Source organism: Epinephelus moara, chromosome 15 (assembly GCF_006386435.1).
Source record: "Epinephelus moara isolate mb chromosome 15, YSFRI_EMoa_1.0, whole genome shotgun sequence".
NCBI classification, from domain to species: domain Eukaryota; kingdom Metazoa; phylum Chordata; class Actinopteri; order Perciformes; family Serranidae; genus Epinephelus; species Epinephelus moara.
Genome location: NC_065520.1, coordinates 5968438 through 5984787, shown reverse-complemented (window position 1 = coordinate 5984787; position 16350 = coordinate 5968438). Strand labels below are relative to the sequence as shown.

Here is a 16350-nt window from a genome sequence, read left to right as displayed (position 1 = left end):
ATGTCAGAATCTGCAATAGTTATTGTCAATATTGGGTTTTATATGTGCTTCCAGAAACTTCAACTATTTAATTCGTATCTTTTGTGTATAAATCTATGTGGTGTGCACATCTGATCAAAAGATGAGTCTGAGCTTTATGGTTATTGTCTATGGTTAAAGGAATTGAACAAATACTACAAAACAAAGCTTTGGCCTTGTAGGATGTGAAATGTAAATGTGATGTATTAAAAATACATAATTTGAGGAATGTTTTGCTTCTGTTATGACCTGACATGACCTCCAAAAACTACACTCAACATACAATAATAACTATTGAGGTGTGCTGTAAAAAATGAATGCAGGCCCACGTGAACCTCGTGATGAGTCATGATGTTTCACACAAAGGTGCGCAAGGTGGTCTGCAGCTGATACTCTATATAAAAGTGGCGCTGGGTTGGCATCATTTGCAAAAACTAAACGTGTCACCATGGGCAGGGTAATAGTTATCATATGTTTGTATCATGTTGAAAAATCCGGTGCCATTGTCATAATAATAAATTTATAGTTTACAGATGTATGATGCAAATATGCTTAAGTATTTCATCTGATGACAAAGTTTCCTATTGTTTTTCTACTTCAGATCATTTTCTATGAGGACAGGAACTTCCAGGGCCGGTCCTATGACTGCAGCAGCGACTGCTCTGACATCCACATGCACCTGAACCGCTGCAACTCCTGCAGGGTGGAAAATGGGTGCTTTGTGGCGTACGACCGCCCTAACTTCATGGGTAATCAGATCTTCCTGAAGAGAGGGGAGTATTCTGACTTTCAGCGCATGGGGAGCATGATGGGCATGGGTATGTTGGATACCGTGCGCTCCTGTCGCGTGGTGCCAATGGTAAGACATTTTGGTAGTTGTGGTTTCCACCCACAGTCTCCAGAACAGTCTCCAGACTAAGAAAGGTACTCTAGAGAATCAAAGGACTTACATCATGTCTTGTCTTCCTCCAACAGCACAGGGGGCAGTTCAGGATGAGGATCTACGAAAGGGAGAACTTCGGAGGCCAGATGCATGAGCTGATGGATGACTGCGAGTCTCTCCAGGATCGTTTCTTGATGTCCGACATGCAGTCCTGCAGCGTGATGGACGGCCACTGGCTGATGTTCGAGCACCCCAACTACAGAGGCCGAATGACGTACGTGAGGCCCGGGGAGTACAGGAGCCTCCGAGACACAGGGGCGAGCAACTTGATGAGGGTCAGCTCCATCAGGCGCATCATGGATATGTGCTGATTCTTGTTAAATTAAAGAAACTGTGGATGAAAAATAAAAATTATATTTTCAATTTTTTTTCTGCTGTTCTGTAGTTTTCTTTATCTGGGGTATGACGACAGTGGTGTAAGGGGCACAATTTGTCCCTACAGAGGTCAGATGGAGACTCTGAAATTTAGATTCCCAAAATATGAATATTAATATTATGTGATCGTTTATGCTGGTACATTCAGTATATAAATATAAACTTCTTTGACAGCAGCTGAGTCCTTCCATACCACAAAGTTGTTTTTTGTTTTGTTTGTTTTAATTATGCTAATATTACTATGTACTATGCTCAGCAGTCATCACATCTCCATTCTGAATGTTCCCAAGATTTTTTCCACCAACCATTCTTACAACTGCTTCTCATTCAGTTTATGACATTAATCTATTACTGAGATTGTCCAGTGTAAACATCTATTACAAATCTTTACATTAGAGCATTGCAGAACAACTTCTTGGTTCAACTTTGACCACAGTAGTATGGTCATTTTGTGAAGATAGTTTTCCAGTGGAAAAACATGTCATATATAATGGTGTTATAATATATTTTTCTTAATGTATTTCACCTTTACCAAAACTAAAAATGAAATGTTCACAATGCAGTTTTTCTTTCTGTGAGATTAATTATTACATTTGGATGGCATTCAGTGAATTTTAGTATGAGCCATGTTGGGTTTTGTTTCAATCTTCAGTACTGATACATAATGTAAGTGTAGATGGATAGCACTCACAGGAACCACTCGCAACTTCAACAACAACAACAACAACAAAGTGATAATTATTTTTATTTTGGGGGTCTTGACATGCCAAGTCTCTCTTGAGGGTGCCACTAATGGAAAGGTCATGTGATTCTCAAATTTAAAAAGTATAATTCCCTTGAGAACATGAATGTACTCCGTAAATTTCATGGAAATCTGCAGGTTAAATTTTGAGATATTCTGTGTACAAAGCTGAAATTTGTCCTGAGGGTGGTGCTAGAGGGATGCATATGTGTCCTAAGTACAAAGGTTTCATCCTCTGAGGAGCATGAACATGCTCACAAAGCATTAGAGTGACCTGGCAATTACAATTTGGACAAGTGGACATTTTGGCCTCATGGTGACGCAGGAGGAAAGATAAGCAGAACACAAAAGACATTGGAATTCTTTGGCACTTATCTATCTATCTATCTATCTATCTATCTATCTATCTATCTATCACAACGTTTGCAAACAGTAGCCACCATAAGCTCCTGGTTATACCAGACCAAGTAAGGCTGTAGCAGCAAACATCCTGAGTTTACTTAACTGAGCAACAGTGTGTTTTATTTCTGGTGAATTCAATATTACATTTTGTGATTAATGTAATGTGTTATTTCTGCTTTCAAAAGTCACATATTTCACTTTAAATCAAAGCATTTAATATAATCTTGCCCCTGTTGACACGCCGATCTGTTGCATACTGTTCTATAAACATAAATGTGTCCTATTATGAAAATGATGGCACAAAGATACAAAAGTAATGCAATAACTAGAGTTTGCTTTGTCACTGTGAAAGCTGCACCACTACTGTTTAATCTGTTCACAGCTTTGATGCATAATACAGTAGGGACTTCCATGCAGATAAGCTGACTCAGTTATTTTGTACAATTGAGGGGCAGATTCTTTTGATGTCACATGATGCATAAAAGGCAGCGCGCCAGTGAGAAGAACAACAGAAATGAAATAGCGTGATCATGAGCGGAAAGGTAATGAAGGGTGCAGATCACTGCACCAGCCAACTAAATGATGCACACACTGCCTCAATCATAATTCTATGTTGTAAATGTGCCCAAATACTTTTGCACATAACTTCTGCCATGCAAAACAGTGTGATTTGTGTTTATAATAATCAGATAACTCACTTGAACATTGAGCTCTGGAAGTTTTCTAATGCATAAAACAATCTGTGTCTTTCTCTCTAGATCGTCTTCTTCGAGGGGAGAAACTTCCAGGGCCGCTCGTATGAGTGCGTCAGCGACTGCTCTGAAATCGCCTCTCATCTGAGCCGATGCAGCTCCTGCAAGGTGGAGAGCGGTGTGTTCATGGTCTATGATCAGCCCAACTACACTGGCCAGCAGTACCTCCTGACCAGGGGAGAGTACCCCGAGTATCAGAATACCATCGGCTTCAATGACTGCATTCAGTCCTGCCGCGTCGTCCCTGTGGTAAGTTTCATTATTAATCAAGGAGACAAAGATAGTCAGTAATGTAAAGGGACATGAGAAATATGTTTGGTTGCTGTCTTACCCAGAAATAGGAGAATGTTTTTCCTCTGTGCCTCCAGTTGATATTTCTAGGATGTGTTTAAGAGGAGAAAAGAGGGGAAACTGCTAAATTAGAAAAAAAAAACATTGGAAATGAGAACAAGCGCCTTATGACAACACTAGAAGCTTGAAAAAATGCTCAAAGTCCTCATACTTTCTTTGAACTTTAAGTTTTGGGGATGTGGTTGAAAGCTCTTGAAAAGGGTGAAGGTTAATGTTTTTCTGCAAACTACTGTTTCTAAAAATGACATGGATCAACTTTCTTTTAAAGCGGTCTTCTGTTTTCGCTTGTTAACTAGCGGGCTAGCAAGCAATACCCTTACATGTATTGCTAGCTAGCTAGCGTTTGCTCCAGTATTGCAAGCATTGTTAACACTTGAGCAAATGCTGCATTTTTATTCACACATTTGTAAACAGGATGACTTTTATGAGGAGTAAACTGATATTTAACTTCTCATTCAGCATGCTAACAAGTACAGTCCTCAACAGAGTTAGCTTACAGTTACTTCGTATTTCCTAGTAAGTCCTTTAGCTTTTCACAGCAGCTAGCTAAAACTACACAACACCACAGCTCTTGTTAATTCATGCATATATTTTATTTTATTTTAAACTTTGTATTTAAACAGCACAAGGGACCCTTTAAGATGAGGATCTACGAGAAAGCTAACTTTGAAGGGCAGATGCAGGAGCTGACCGACGACTGCGACTCCATCCAGGATCACTATCACATGCCGGACATGCAGTCCTGCAACGTGATGGACGGCTACTGGTTGATGTTTGAGCAGCCAAACTATGAAGGCAGGATGTTTTATCTGAAGCCAGGAAAGTACAGGAACCTCACAGAGATCGGCAGCGACGATGTGAGGTTCAACTCAGTCAGACGCATCACAGAATCTTAACTGTCTAAACACTTCTATTTAGCTAATAGGTTTTGCAGATGCTTTGTTTTATTAACATTAACAAGATGTCGAAGTGAGAGGCAAAAAGGAGCCTTGTTTTTATCCTGAAACTGTGATTTGTGCACTGTTTGCATGTAGTTCCAGTTGTACTGTGCAATCCAGCCACGATGAATTTACCTCTTTAACTGTGTGATGCGCACAATAAAATGATTTGATGCATATTTTGTGTGGCTTTTTTTTTTAAATTAAAATAAATTTGTGATAACTATTTGGCCCAGTCAGTGGTATATAACGCAACTGTTGCTTTTACCATGAGAAAGTACAATCAAAATTTATACAACAGCTACTTCTAACCAAGTAATTTGATTGGACTAGACACATTCCATGAGTGTTGACAGAGTATATTAGCACTGGGTCTTTCAACTATGCATGTATTGCTTCCCTTTACAGGCCCTCTAAACCAAATAATTACATTATCAGCTGTTAGCCCATTTATCTTAGATTGTAACAAATTTTGCACAACAAGAATGAACAAAAACTTAAACACACCTTTGTGTTTGCTCCCATTTACATAGATTTAAGTAAAAGATCTAAGACTTCTTGTGCACTCAATAGATTTATTTTTCTCAAATTTTGGTCACAAATTTGGTAAAATCTATGTCAGTGAGCACTTCTCCTATTCCAAGATAATCCATCCACCTGACAGGTGTTTCATATCTAGATGCTGATTAAACAGCTGACTGCAGGTAGAGTATGTCCACCAGGGGTGGAGCAGTGATTTTAAATGTGGGGGTGTTCCAGGGGTGGCACATGAGCACCACATCCTGCCTGCCTTTGGCTGTTTCCCTCTCCAAAATTAATGCTCCCAGACAGTATTCAGAGGTTCTTCCAACATAGAGTCGGTCATTATGAACTGAGAGTCATTCATTATGAGCATGCATATTTATTAAAACAAATTTAATCTGTTATCAATTTTTAATATGAACATATACCAAACCATATCATTGTAGGCTACCTGAGAACTGAGACAAGACATCCACACATAAACATCTGCAACAATCAATCACAACCCCAAAATGACATATGTATGACTTTAGAGTGAACAGTGAATTCTCACATAAATGGAGCGTGGAGTCATAACACAGTAGGTGTCATGTGAACAACTGATTGATCCATTGGATGAACTTGGTGAGGTCTACCTCCGTGTGTGGGTGCATTTACAGTCTCTCTTCATCACATAGTTTGAATTAGGCCTACATAGTAAACATATAAGTGGTGCGGCGACGGCTTCAAGCGTCCCGCTCCTGCTCCTCAGACGGAGGCTGATTGTCCCACTGTACATCATTTAATGATGTCACATGAATGGATTAAAAGTTATATGACTACAAAAACAAAAGAAAAATTTTTAAAAAAATTAACCGGGAATTGAGGGCGGCACGGTGGTGTGGTGCTTAGCACTGTCGCCTCACAGCAAGAGGGTTGCCGGTTCGATCCCGGGTGTGGGAGCCCTTCTGTGCGGAGTTTGCATGTTCTCCCCGTGTCAGCGTGGGCTCTCATCGGGCACTCCAGCTTCCTCCCACAGTCCAAAGACATGCAAATTAGGGACTAGGTTAATTGATAACTCTAAATTGTCCATAGGTGTGAATGTGAGTGTGAATGGTTGTTTGTCTCTATGTGTCAGCCCTGCGATAGTCTGGCGGCCTGTCCAGGGTGTACCCTGCCTCTCGCCTGATGTCAGCAGGGATAGGCTCCAGCCCCCCCGTGACCCTCAAGAGGATGAAGCAGTTAGAAGATCAATGAATGAATGAATAACCGGGAATTGAATTTCACAGAATTTTATTTTTAAAAAACACACATATCAACAGTTATCAATTTATCTTTATTTTATCATGGAGGATTATTAGGCTATTCCTTTCTTTTCAATTCTGACAGAAAACTATCTTGCCTCAAGTTGATCTTTGGCTGCTCCTGATTGGATGCTACCGTCCAAAAACAAAAGAAGAAGAAATAGTAGCATCTGATTGGTCGAGAGACTGACCAGAAGTTGTCATTGTTTATGTCAAGCCCATAGACTGTTTATAAAAAAGGTCAAGCCTCACAATGGAGGTCGGGTATCATAATTTACACGTTTTTAATCACAAAATGTAATATTTAATTACTATCGTGGAGTTATCACGGTGGATTTACTGTAGCCTAGGCTACGAGGTTCATGGGAGAGAAAAAAAAATCTCTGCACTTAACGGCTGGATTGAAAACTTTCTCGAAAAGATTGTCCTGAGCCCACCGTAGATCGCCAAAAGAGTAAGCTTCTGATCACAGTTTTCCCCATTAAGTTCCTTTGTGTGGTGTGGTGCGGGCTGCGGGGGAGAGCAGGGTCTCCGCCGACAGAGAGATGATGTTGATTTGAGGGGGCGGTGGAGAGCCGGTTTCCTCTGCATTCACTTACATGACAACTTGACTTGAAAAAGAAGTAAATTTTCTGCTGCTGCCTCTTCCTTTTTGGCATCTCTGCCTCCTTCTTCTCTCTGTTGTGTGTCAGTGTTGTTCAATGTCAGCCATTGGTGAGTGACAAAAGCTCCGACTGACGTAACTTCAAATTTCGCGGGCCGGCGGCCGGTGGCCGTGATTGGGTGAATGTCCGTTCAGTTTGACCAATGCCTTTTCATGCAGCATAAGGGGGGGTGAGGTGCGCTCCATTTTTGTATGCTGGTGCACTNTGGGTGAATGTCCGTTCAATTTGACCAATGCCTTTTCATGCAGCATAAGGGGGGGTGAGGTACGCTCCATTTTTGTATGCTGGTGCACTGCCAGGGTGGGCAAACAGGTTTACCTTTGGAAAATGTGTGGGGGGTGAAAATGTGGGGGGGGTGAAATCATCTTGCTGTAAAAGTGGGGGTGTCAAAACACCCCCATCCCCCACAGGTGCAACGCCCCTGATGTCCACCAAAACTGTTGTCCATGAGCTGAATGTTCCTTTTACTACCTTAACACGTCTCCAATGTTGTTTCCGTGAATTTGGCAGTATATCAATTCAACCTCACAACTTCACAAGTTGGTTACAATGATAAAACTGCTGTCAGGTTTAGACCCTGGTGAGGATGATGAGCACGCAGATGAGCTTCCCTGTGATAGTTTATGATGGATTGTGCAGAAATTCTTCGGTTGTGCAAACCAGCTGTTGCATCAGTTGCTTAGGTGGCTGGTCTCGGATGATCTCCCAGGTGAAGACACTGGATGTAGAGGTCCCAGGCTAGTGTGGTCACTCATGGTGTGCAATTGTGAGGCTGGTTGGATGGACTCCCAAATTCACAGAAATGACAGTGGAGACGTCTAATGGTAGTAAAATGAACATTCGGTTCATGGACAACAGCTCTGGTGGAGTCGTTATCTATTGAGAGCATGAAAAATGTCTTAGATCTTTAACTTAAAATTGTAAAAAAAAAAAAAAAAAAAGGAGCAAAAACAACAGTGTTGCACATGAATTTTTGTTCAGTATATTTCCACAAATAACACTTTAGTAAAACTATGAATGGTCGTTAGAAGAAGAAGGGAAGGGAAGGAGCCTGAATACTTCTGTGCAAACCTCTGAGTGTGCTCATATAACATCAGCTGACCAAGACAAAGTAGAAAGGAAAAGATGAAGCTAACACTGTAAGGCAAACAACATGGCCTTTGAATTGCTTTCAGGCTCGGCTTCGTCTCAAAAATACAAACATAAACACTACTACGTTAAGAAGGCCAAGCTCAATTTAGTCTTAAGGCAGTTATATGGATCCATCTGAACAACTGAAGGGGAGCACAACAGCGGCTACCTTAGGCTTCAGGCTAGTTTAAATTGTTATATCAACAAGCCTCCAGCTAGTTGTTGATGGAAAAACATGAAAGGCCAAGAACTCATATCAGCTAATAATGTTTTATCTGATCTCTCTGCAAGATTAGCTAATGCTTCATAAAGCTCACCTCTTTTTACAGGACCCCACCATGTCCTACAGAAGTAGCCCTTTCTCATTCCCAGGTTGTTAAATACAGACGCTTTGTCATGCCCCTTGGTGTGTGATACTGGAGCCAAATGAACCTTTAGCATCTTTAGGAGATAAATTGGGCTTTCAACTAACTCTCTACTGCAATATGTGACACTGAGAGCTACTGATGTTATATAAAGAGCAAGAAAATCCATCCAGGAGAGGTGCTGTTTAAATGTAATGTTTGAAATGAATTTACGTATGATCATCACGCACTTATGTCATATTAAATTACTTAACAAACGTACTCATTTCAACCCAAAGCATGATCTTTTTTCTAAACTTAACCGAGCTGTTTTGTTGCTTAAACCTAGCCTCAACTGTTTCACAACATTGTTACAATGGGTTTCGGCTATATGTCACAAAAATATATTAAAAGGTGCCCTGTGAGTCGCTATCAGACACAGAGGGGCATGATGAAGCATCAGTATTTGACAACCTAGGAATGAGAACCGGATGACACAGAGCCTTTAAATGGCTGCCACCAGGCAGGCGTGTGCACTGCTGTGCAGCTTGCCTAACCAGAGGAAGGCAACCTTAATTTTGTAGGCTGTTTGCCGACTCATTGATGAAACCTTGAATTAAGAATTATTAATCTCACTAAAGCTTAGGCAGTTGCACATAAAGTTTAAAGTTCAGGTGCACACTGCACAGCAGACATACATGGGTCTATCTGTGCATGCATGTAAATAAAGTAAATAAATAAAGTAAAAACTACTTTTAAATGTTAGGGGACCCGAGATTTTCACATGTACTTCAGGGCAGATACTACACTGATATTTTCAAAGCCTTTTACTATAAATAACTTAATTAATTAGCTTGATACATGTGCACAAGGGCATAGGGTTTGTTTCAACTTTGGGGGGACACATGAAACGGATGTTTGGGGGTCCTCTGCCAGAAAATTTTGAGCATCAAACACTAACTTTCCTGCATTCTGGGGAATTTTCATCACCGATTTGTGCCTTTTTCCACATCAATTTATGGTGTAAATGTCTTTAATTTTGTCAAAATACAAGTCCTCTGCTACTTTCATGGTTTACTGGGAGGGACAAATGCACATGTTCTAAATACTGAGGGGGACATGTGCCCTGCCACCCTCCCAATATCTACACCCCATGAATGTGTGTTCAACAACTACTAAACACTTGATGTTGTCATTGCTCCAAGTTGAGCAGCTCTACAGTACAAAAAAGAAAAAAAAGGTCACGTGCAGGCTGCACTGAAAGGCCGTTCTAGAGCTTAGTCCATAGTGATGATCACAATATGGGGGGATTGAAAGCCAACAAAAGCAGAACTGACAGAACCAGTGACTACATAAAACAAGTTGTTGTGCTGACATGAATAAAACTCTCTGAATTGTAAATCATATAAAAGCTGCAGCTGTTTACGGAGGCAAAGCAGTGGTTGTGCTCACCTCAAGCGATGAAGAATATTCACTCCAGCGTTTAAAATGTTAAATTGTCAAATGTTGTGCTTTCTAAAACAGACACGGTCACTACAGCCTCCATACAGTCTACAGTATGTACTGTGCCACAATCATCTGCATTGGATTTTACATGTGTGTATGTTCTAATGTCAGATGACATATGTTAGATATGTAAATTAAGAGATAGAAAAATAAACTTTTTATAAACAAATACATGCTTTCATGTGTTTTTCATAATCTTGCATAATAAGAGTCCACTCCACTTTATATGTATGTTTGGAGATTTACTTTTGGTTTATTTGTTGAATCCACAAGTGTTCCTATCATCTCTCAGAGCAAATTCAAAGGGAGGCCTCTGTTCAGAAAAGCTGATTTGCTTTATCGACCACACATAACAAAGCAAAATATTGTTCTCTGAGAAAGAGCTGACGAGCAATGTCATTGTTCTGAATCACAATGACACAGGTCATCCATGGGTTATAAAGGCAGCACGGAGCACACGGCTGCTTCTACAGTGTGACGAAGGTTAGCTGGCACAATGGGTAAGGTAAGGCTGCTTGTTTTTCTGTGTACCTTTTGTGCTTCTGCATATCTGCGTGGATTGTTCAGCCGCAACCGGTGAACTGGAAGCTTTCTTTTATGTGGTATAGTATGCACGCTTTTCCTCATTAGAGGCAATTTCATTTTTATTTTTGAAATTCCCTTGATTGATCTTTACAGATAATCTTCTACGAGGACAGGAACTTCCAGGGTCGCTCCTATGAGTGCAGCAGCGAATGCTCTGACCTGCATTCCCACTTCAGCCGCTGCAACTCCATTAGAGTGGACAGTGGTGATTGGATGGTGTATGAGAGGCCCAGCTACATGGGCTACCAGTACTTCCTGAGGAAGGGTGACTATCCAGACTACCAGCGCTGGATGGGATTTAACGACTGTGTGCGATCCTGCCGTATGATCCCTATGGTAGGCTTCACCTCACAAAAAGTGTTTTCTTTTGATAACCCTTCAGTGACCTAGAGGCTTATAAATCACCTCGTCTTTTCTGCAGCACCAAGGCTCTCACAAAATGATGATCTATGAGCGCCCAGAGTTCGGAGGACAGATGATGGAGCTGACCGACGACCTTCCCTCCCTGTACGAACGCTTCCACTTCAATGACATCTATTCCTGCAACGTGAGGGACGGCCACTGGATCTTCTATGAGCATCCCAATTACAGGGGACGCCAGTACCTGGTGCGCCCTGGTGAATACAGGAGATTTAATGAGTGGGGAAGCATGAGTCCTAGGGTGGGATCCATCAGACGTATTACTGTGTGAGAACAGCTCATGTACAGAAACTGTTTATGTGAAGTACTGTCAATAAATCTATCCAATAACAGTATTCTGCCAACTGCTGCTTTTGTTTTCTTTGAGCTCTTTGAGTTTAGGGGGTCAGAGGATTGAAAGGTTTGCTGAGGCAGTACATTATGTATATTGCTTTTTTTAAGTGGAGAAAATAGCACGAAAAGGCTAAGACCAATGGTGCACAACTAAACTGTTGTAAGCCATACTAAAATTTCATGAGTGGATCAAATATTTCAGGAAAGGGACCAAAACTCATGCTAAAAAAACAAACATGGTGGAGACATACCATCTTCACATCTTTTAAAAAAAAGAGACACATGCACACAGTTAAAGCCCAGAGTGTTTATTGAGAACAGAGAGAGGAAGAAGGTTCAAAAGACTTCTAGTTGAAGTCAGTGATTCGCCTGAGTGAGCCGATCCTTGGACTGGCGCCGCCCCAGTCACTGTATCTGCGGTATTCGCCAGGTCTCAGGTAGTAGGGTCTTCCCCTGTAGTTGGGCTGGTCATACATCAGCCAGTGGCCGTCAACCACATTGCATGAGTTAATGTCAGACATACGCAGGCGGTCCTGGACGTTGGGGCAGTCGTCGCTCACCTCCTGCATTTGGCCGCCCATATCTGGACGCTCATACAATCTTATTTTGTAGGAACCACGGTGCTGCAGGAAGAACATTCATGAGTCAGACAGTTTTTGTCTCACTTACGGGCCATTAAGTAGAGTAGTACTTTTCTGGTGATTGTGAAGATAAAAAACAAACCATGAATAGTCTTTAAGTATTGATCTCCATCTAGTAGGATGTTTTTGATAAAGAAATTCATTCATACATCATTTATTGAGGATTTTCCCCCCCCAAAAGTCCTTTAAACGAGTCTCAAGAGAAAGTTTCGTCTAGCTAAGGCAAAACTGTTTTCAGATTCAGATTTCAGATTCAGATTTGAGTAGCTTGGTTTTTACAATCTTAAAAGGAAATATTAGCTACTGTTCAATTTTGCTAAAGTTTTGTGTCTGAACTGTAGTATGTAGACACTCAGTATGTTTATGTAAACCTACGTACATATCCACGGAAGTCTATTTCTTTTAGTTGTACAACGTTGTCACATATTCTTCCTTGAGCTAAGCATTAAAATACAGGTCAGACCAAATGTTAAGCTTGTGTTTGATTGCTTTGCTTTTGTTTTTTCTGTTTTACCATTTGGTTTTCTTTCCTTGACCTCTGATCAGTGTGCACACACAGATCACTAACTTCATTCTAATTAACTGCCTTGATACCTCTTTCATACAATCTTTAGGCTTACCATGGGAATCATGCGGCAGGAGCGGATGCAGTCGTTGATGCCAATCATGCGCTGGTTGTCGGAGTACTCCCCCCTGCGAAGGAAGTACTGGTGGCCCAAATAGTGGGGCCTTTCATACACCATGAAACAGCCGCTCTCCACCCGGATGGAGTTGCAGCGGTTGAAGTAGGCGTGCAGGTCAGCACAGTCGCTCACGCACTCATGGTGCCGACCCTGGAAATTTCTGTCCTCGTAGAATATGATCTGTAAACGTTTGTCGAAGCACCGATTAATGATCAACTCCCACTGTTAAAACCATCTAACATGCTTGAATTCTGTATTTTCAGTAACGCATAATGAGCTTACCTTTCCCATTGTTACATTAGTGGGGGCCAGACTGGCGCTCAATAGACACTCTCCACGCCGCTGTCCTTTTATATTAAGTAGCTGTGTGATGGCACAGCATAAAGTATTGTCATCCAAATAGGTTTTATAACACAGATCTGGTTATGTATAGCGACGGACCACAGTGTGATGATGAGTTATTGTTGTCCAGTTTTCACATGTTCATCAAAACACCACAGTGTGCTAGTGACCCAGGGGTCACCGCTCACAGTATCAGCAAAACAAGCGTTATTTGTGTCCTTTTCATTCAAAAAGGTTCCTAATGTTATACACCAGAGACAGAACAAGCCTTTTACTGTCCATAAGCACAACCCCCTCTTCACCCTTACGACCATGTATGTGTATATTAACGGTACACAAAAACTAAAGGCGCTGCAACTTACTGCCATTTAGAATTCTTTCAGATAAAATAACCAATAATCAATCAAATAATGACAATGATGACAACAATGACAAAACGCTACAATTATTTTTTATGAACTGAAAACACACTGAAATAGCAAAAGCTGCAGCTACACCTTTACTCTGTGAATCTGGGGTTACACCATGGATAGGTCACCAAACCAATGCTGCTGCTGTGGTAGCGACTTGCCAATAAATGTGTCAGTGCCCATAATCGTGGAAAATTTTGCCTTAATAACATATAAATGCATGATTTATGTAAAATGTACCCCCTGTACAGTTGTCATGAAAGGAAAAATTATCTTCACAAAACAAAATAGTTTTTTGTACCAGGTTGTACACATTAATGTCTGCTGTAAATTTGGGCATTTAAACATGGTGGCCATTCAGAGAACTGCAGTTTTTGGCATTTCAGCATTGGTTTCATTTTTCAGCCCCCAAGCTTGCTGCTTGTTAAGTTTACTTATACCAATATTTTTTTTCTACAATGAACTGATGAACATAATGTGTTGTTACATGACAATTAAATCTCATCTGCTGCCATCATCAGGTCAAAATTACTGTGTTGTTTCTTAAATAGCGATGATGTGAAGGTAATGAAGGAGACTCCGATGACACCGTCTTGCTTGCATAAAGAAAAGGTTTATTGCAAGAAGTACAGCATCTATCAAGCATCCAGGATGCTTGGAGAGGTTCTCGGCCAATGTGAACTGCTCTGAAAAACAGCCCCAAATACCCTGCTTTATATAAACGCGGTTGTTTCTGTGAAATGTGAGACAAAGTCAAACAGACAACAGAGAGTCACCCTAGTTGGACTTCACCAAACCTTAACCCTGGGCCATAAATATCTTCTTGACCCTGACCATATATACTTCTGACCCTAAGCCCCTTACTGGTCATCTGTTCCAAAGCTTCAGAGTGAATGATAATACACTACAACTGATTAATTTGTCCAACACTTTTTGATTTGTTTAATGACCAGGGGCCTCATTTATAAAGCTTGCTTACGCACAAAACGGGGCTTGAAAGTGGCGTACGCCACTTACCACGCAAAGGTTGTGATTTATAAAAATAAACTTGGCGGGAGAATGTGCGCACCTGTAAGCAAACTCTGAGTCATGCGTGCGCACATTTTGGAAGACACTGGGAAGTGGCGACGCAGACAGCGGGGTGGAGAAGTGGAGTCAGATTTTTATTGATGTCTCACACAAATTTAATGTCACACTATATCCACCTTAGATCCACGTTATCATTGAAATTAAATCCAGCAGCCTTATTTTGTGCTTGGAGTGAGTGATAATTGTTCCATAAAAACGTTGTAAAATCCAACTCAAATCCTGAATTGAAATTCTTTCTAAATACGTATTTAATCCGCACTGCCTCTAACATCTCACTGTCCACTCTGTGAGCACAGGAGGGGGAGAGGATGGCACGACTGCATGGAATATATTTATTTATTTAGCTAAATATTTCCAGTGCATTTATCATGTCTCGAAATACAGCCATTAAGCACAACCATTACACTCATTTCATCAGCCCTACGAAGACATTTGCTGTTCATGACAAAACCAGCATGAAGAAACGTGTTTGCCTATTACACTTTCATCTTTGAATTGTATTTCACATTACACATTGTATTTTGGGACAGGGATACCACTGGTTCATGCTGTAATTCAGGCCGGGAGTCTGATCAGACTAATTGCCATAAACATATAAATACTGCTGTGACCCTCGTGCATAATTGCGCAAGATGGCACTGTCCGTGCAGTCCCAAAGACAGAGCTGACAGCATCAGCAGCGCTGATGTGTTGCCACTTATTTTCGCTTTCTTTATTAGTGATCCCGCTGCTGTGGCCACCAAATAAAATCTTCCTTCAGTCCTCCACCTCCCGTTAAAGGGTCTCGAGCTCAGTCTCGGAGAAATTCCGTTTTCTGGTTCGTTTCTCACACCTGTCGCTGTGACTCACAACGAGAGACCACTCGCATGCCGGCTTATTTATATGCAGATCGCATTCATGAGGTGATCTGCATGACCATTTATGGTTGAACTAGGGCGTGTAGAGGGCGGAATATTAGGCGGATCTGGGTGCGCACAACTCCAGGAGGTCTGTGATTTATAAAGAGAACACTGTGTGCAAGTGTGCGTGCGCACGGTTTTATAAATCAGATTATTTTTTGGCACACGCCATTTTCAGCTTTTGGGCGCACGTCGACTTTTAGTATGAATCCTAAGCACTCTTTTATAAATGAGGCCCCAGATACCTGCAAAACTAATGATATTCCAAGAAGCCTTGGCTGTACTTTGCGGCTACTGCTAAATAGCAATGTTAGCATGTTAAACTTAGATGACAAACATGCTTGACATTGACATCTTTATAGTAGCATTTAGCTTGAAGCACTTAGCTTTAGCTTCAATTCAATTAGCAGCATATAAATGTTACATATGCACCAACACATCATTCTCACTGTCACATACACACAAATTTATATCCAGTCCTAATTCTCCGGGTTGCTGCGACTGCGCACTGTCATCTAAGTAGCTGGAGTCTGTTAGCATGGAGTCTTAGTGTTGTTAGCTTCAGTTCAACTCATCACTCACAGAAAGAGGCTAACTTTTCTGATGATTTAGCCTTTACTAATATATGTGTAGCTTTATGGAGACTTTTACACAGCATTTGCAGCCTAAGCTACTTTAATTTTACAACACACATCTGTAAATCAACTTTTAGAAAAACCCATATATAACCCATCTGGCACCGAAGCTACTAAAAGCAAATCATTTGGTATACTGGCATCTTATGTATCCCAGATAGGGTGAGAAATATGTTATGTGCCTTGCCAGTGTTTGCTCTATGTGAGCTCTCTCTGGTCTTGAACTGCAGCCATAAAAACACTTTTATATGAAGCCAGCTTTGAAAGATGTGGCATTAAAATTCAATTAGACAGAGTTAAAAAAGCACTGACAGTATATTCTATTCTGTCATGTGACATTT

General features: G+C 41.0%; 4 protein-coding genes across 4 annotated transcripts; 3 read left to right on the top strand and 1 right to left on the bottom strand.

The window, feature by feature from the left end:
- The first annotated feature begins 451 nt into the window (after nt 1-451).
- Nucleotides 452-1272, top strand: LOC126401839 (gamma-crystallin M3-like). The gene is made up of 3 exons (XM_050063355.1): nt 452-475; nt 620-877; nt 994-1272. The coding sequence occupies exons 1-3, from the start codon at nt 467-469 to the stop codon at nt 1270-1272; spliced, it is 546 nt and encodes a 181-aa protein (XP_049919312.1). The 5' UTR covers nt 452-466.
- Nucleotides 1273-3010: 1738 nt separating this feature from the next.
- On the top strand, nt 3011-4479 carry LOC126401849 (gamma-crystallin M3-like). Its single transcript, XM_050063366.1, has 3 exons — nt 3011-3022; nt 3239-3481; nt 4207-4479. The coding sequence occupies exons 1-3, from the start codon at nt 3011-3013 to the stop codon at nt 4477-4479; spliced, it is 528 nt and encodes a 175-aa protein (XP_049919323.1).
- A 5915-nt stretch (nt 4480-10394) lies between these two features.
- On the top strand, nt 10395-11312 carry LOC126401966 (gamma-crystallin M2-like). The gene is made up of 3 exons (XM_050063566.1): nt 10395-10477; nt 10651-10893; nt 10979-11312. Exons 1-3 carry the CDS (start codon nt 10469-10471, stop codon nt 11246-11248), a joined length of 522 nt encoding a protein of 173 aa, XP_049919523.1. The 5' UTR covers nt 10395-10468; the 3' UTR covers nt 11249-11312.
- Nucleotides 11313-11446: 134 nt separating this feature from the next.
- On the bottom strand, nt 11447-13381 carry LOC126401965 (gamma-crystallin M2-like). Its single transcript, XM_050063565.1, has 3 exons — nt 12917-13381; nt 12572-12814; nt 11447-11933 (listed from the first exon to the last, which is right to left on the bottom strand). The coding sequence occupies exons 1-3, from the start codon at nt 12923-12925 to the stop codon at nt 11658-11660; spliced, it is 528 nt and encodes a 175-aa protein (XP_049919522.1). The 5' UTR covers nt 12926-13381; the 3' UTR covers nt 11447-11657.
- Between the last annotated feature and the right edge of the window lie 2969 nt (nt 13382-16350).

Excerpts from the sequence above, each read along its gene's own strand:
- LOC126401966 (XM_050063566.1), top strand. Across the intron at positions 10,894-10,978 it reads CCTGCCGTATGATCCCTATG|CACCAAGGCTCTCACAAAAT; the intron begins GTAGGCTTCACC and ends TCTTTTCTGCAG.
- LOC126401849 (XM_050063366.1), top strand. Across the intron at positions 3,482-4,206 it reads CCTGCCGCGTCGTCCCTGTG|CACAAGGGACCCTTTAAGAT; the intron begins GTAAGTTTCATT and ends GTATTTAAACAG.
- LOC126401965 (XM_050063565.1), bottom strand. Across the intron at positions 11,934-12,571 it reads CCTGCCGCATGATTCCCATG|CACCGTGGTTCCTACAAAAT; the intron begins GTAAGCCTAAAG and ends TTCTTCCTGCAG.
- LOC126401839 (XM_050063355.1), top strand. Across the intron at positions 878-993 it reads CCTGTCGCGTGGTGCCAATG|CACAGGGGGCAGTTCAGGAT; the intron begins GTAAGACATTTT and ends TTCCTCCAACAG.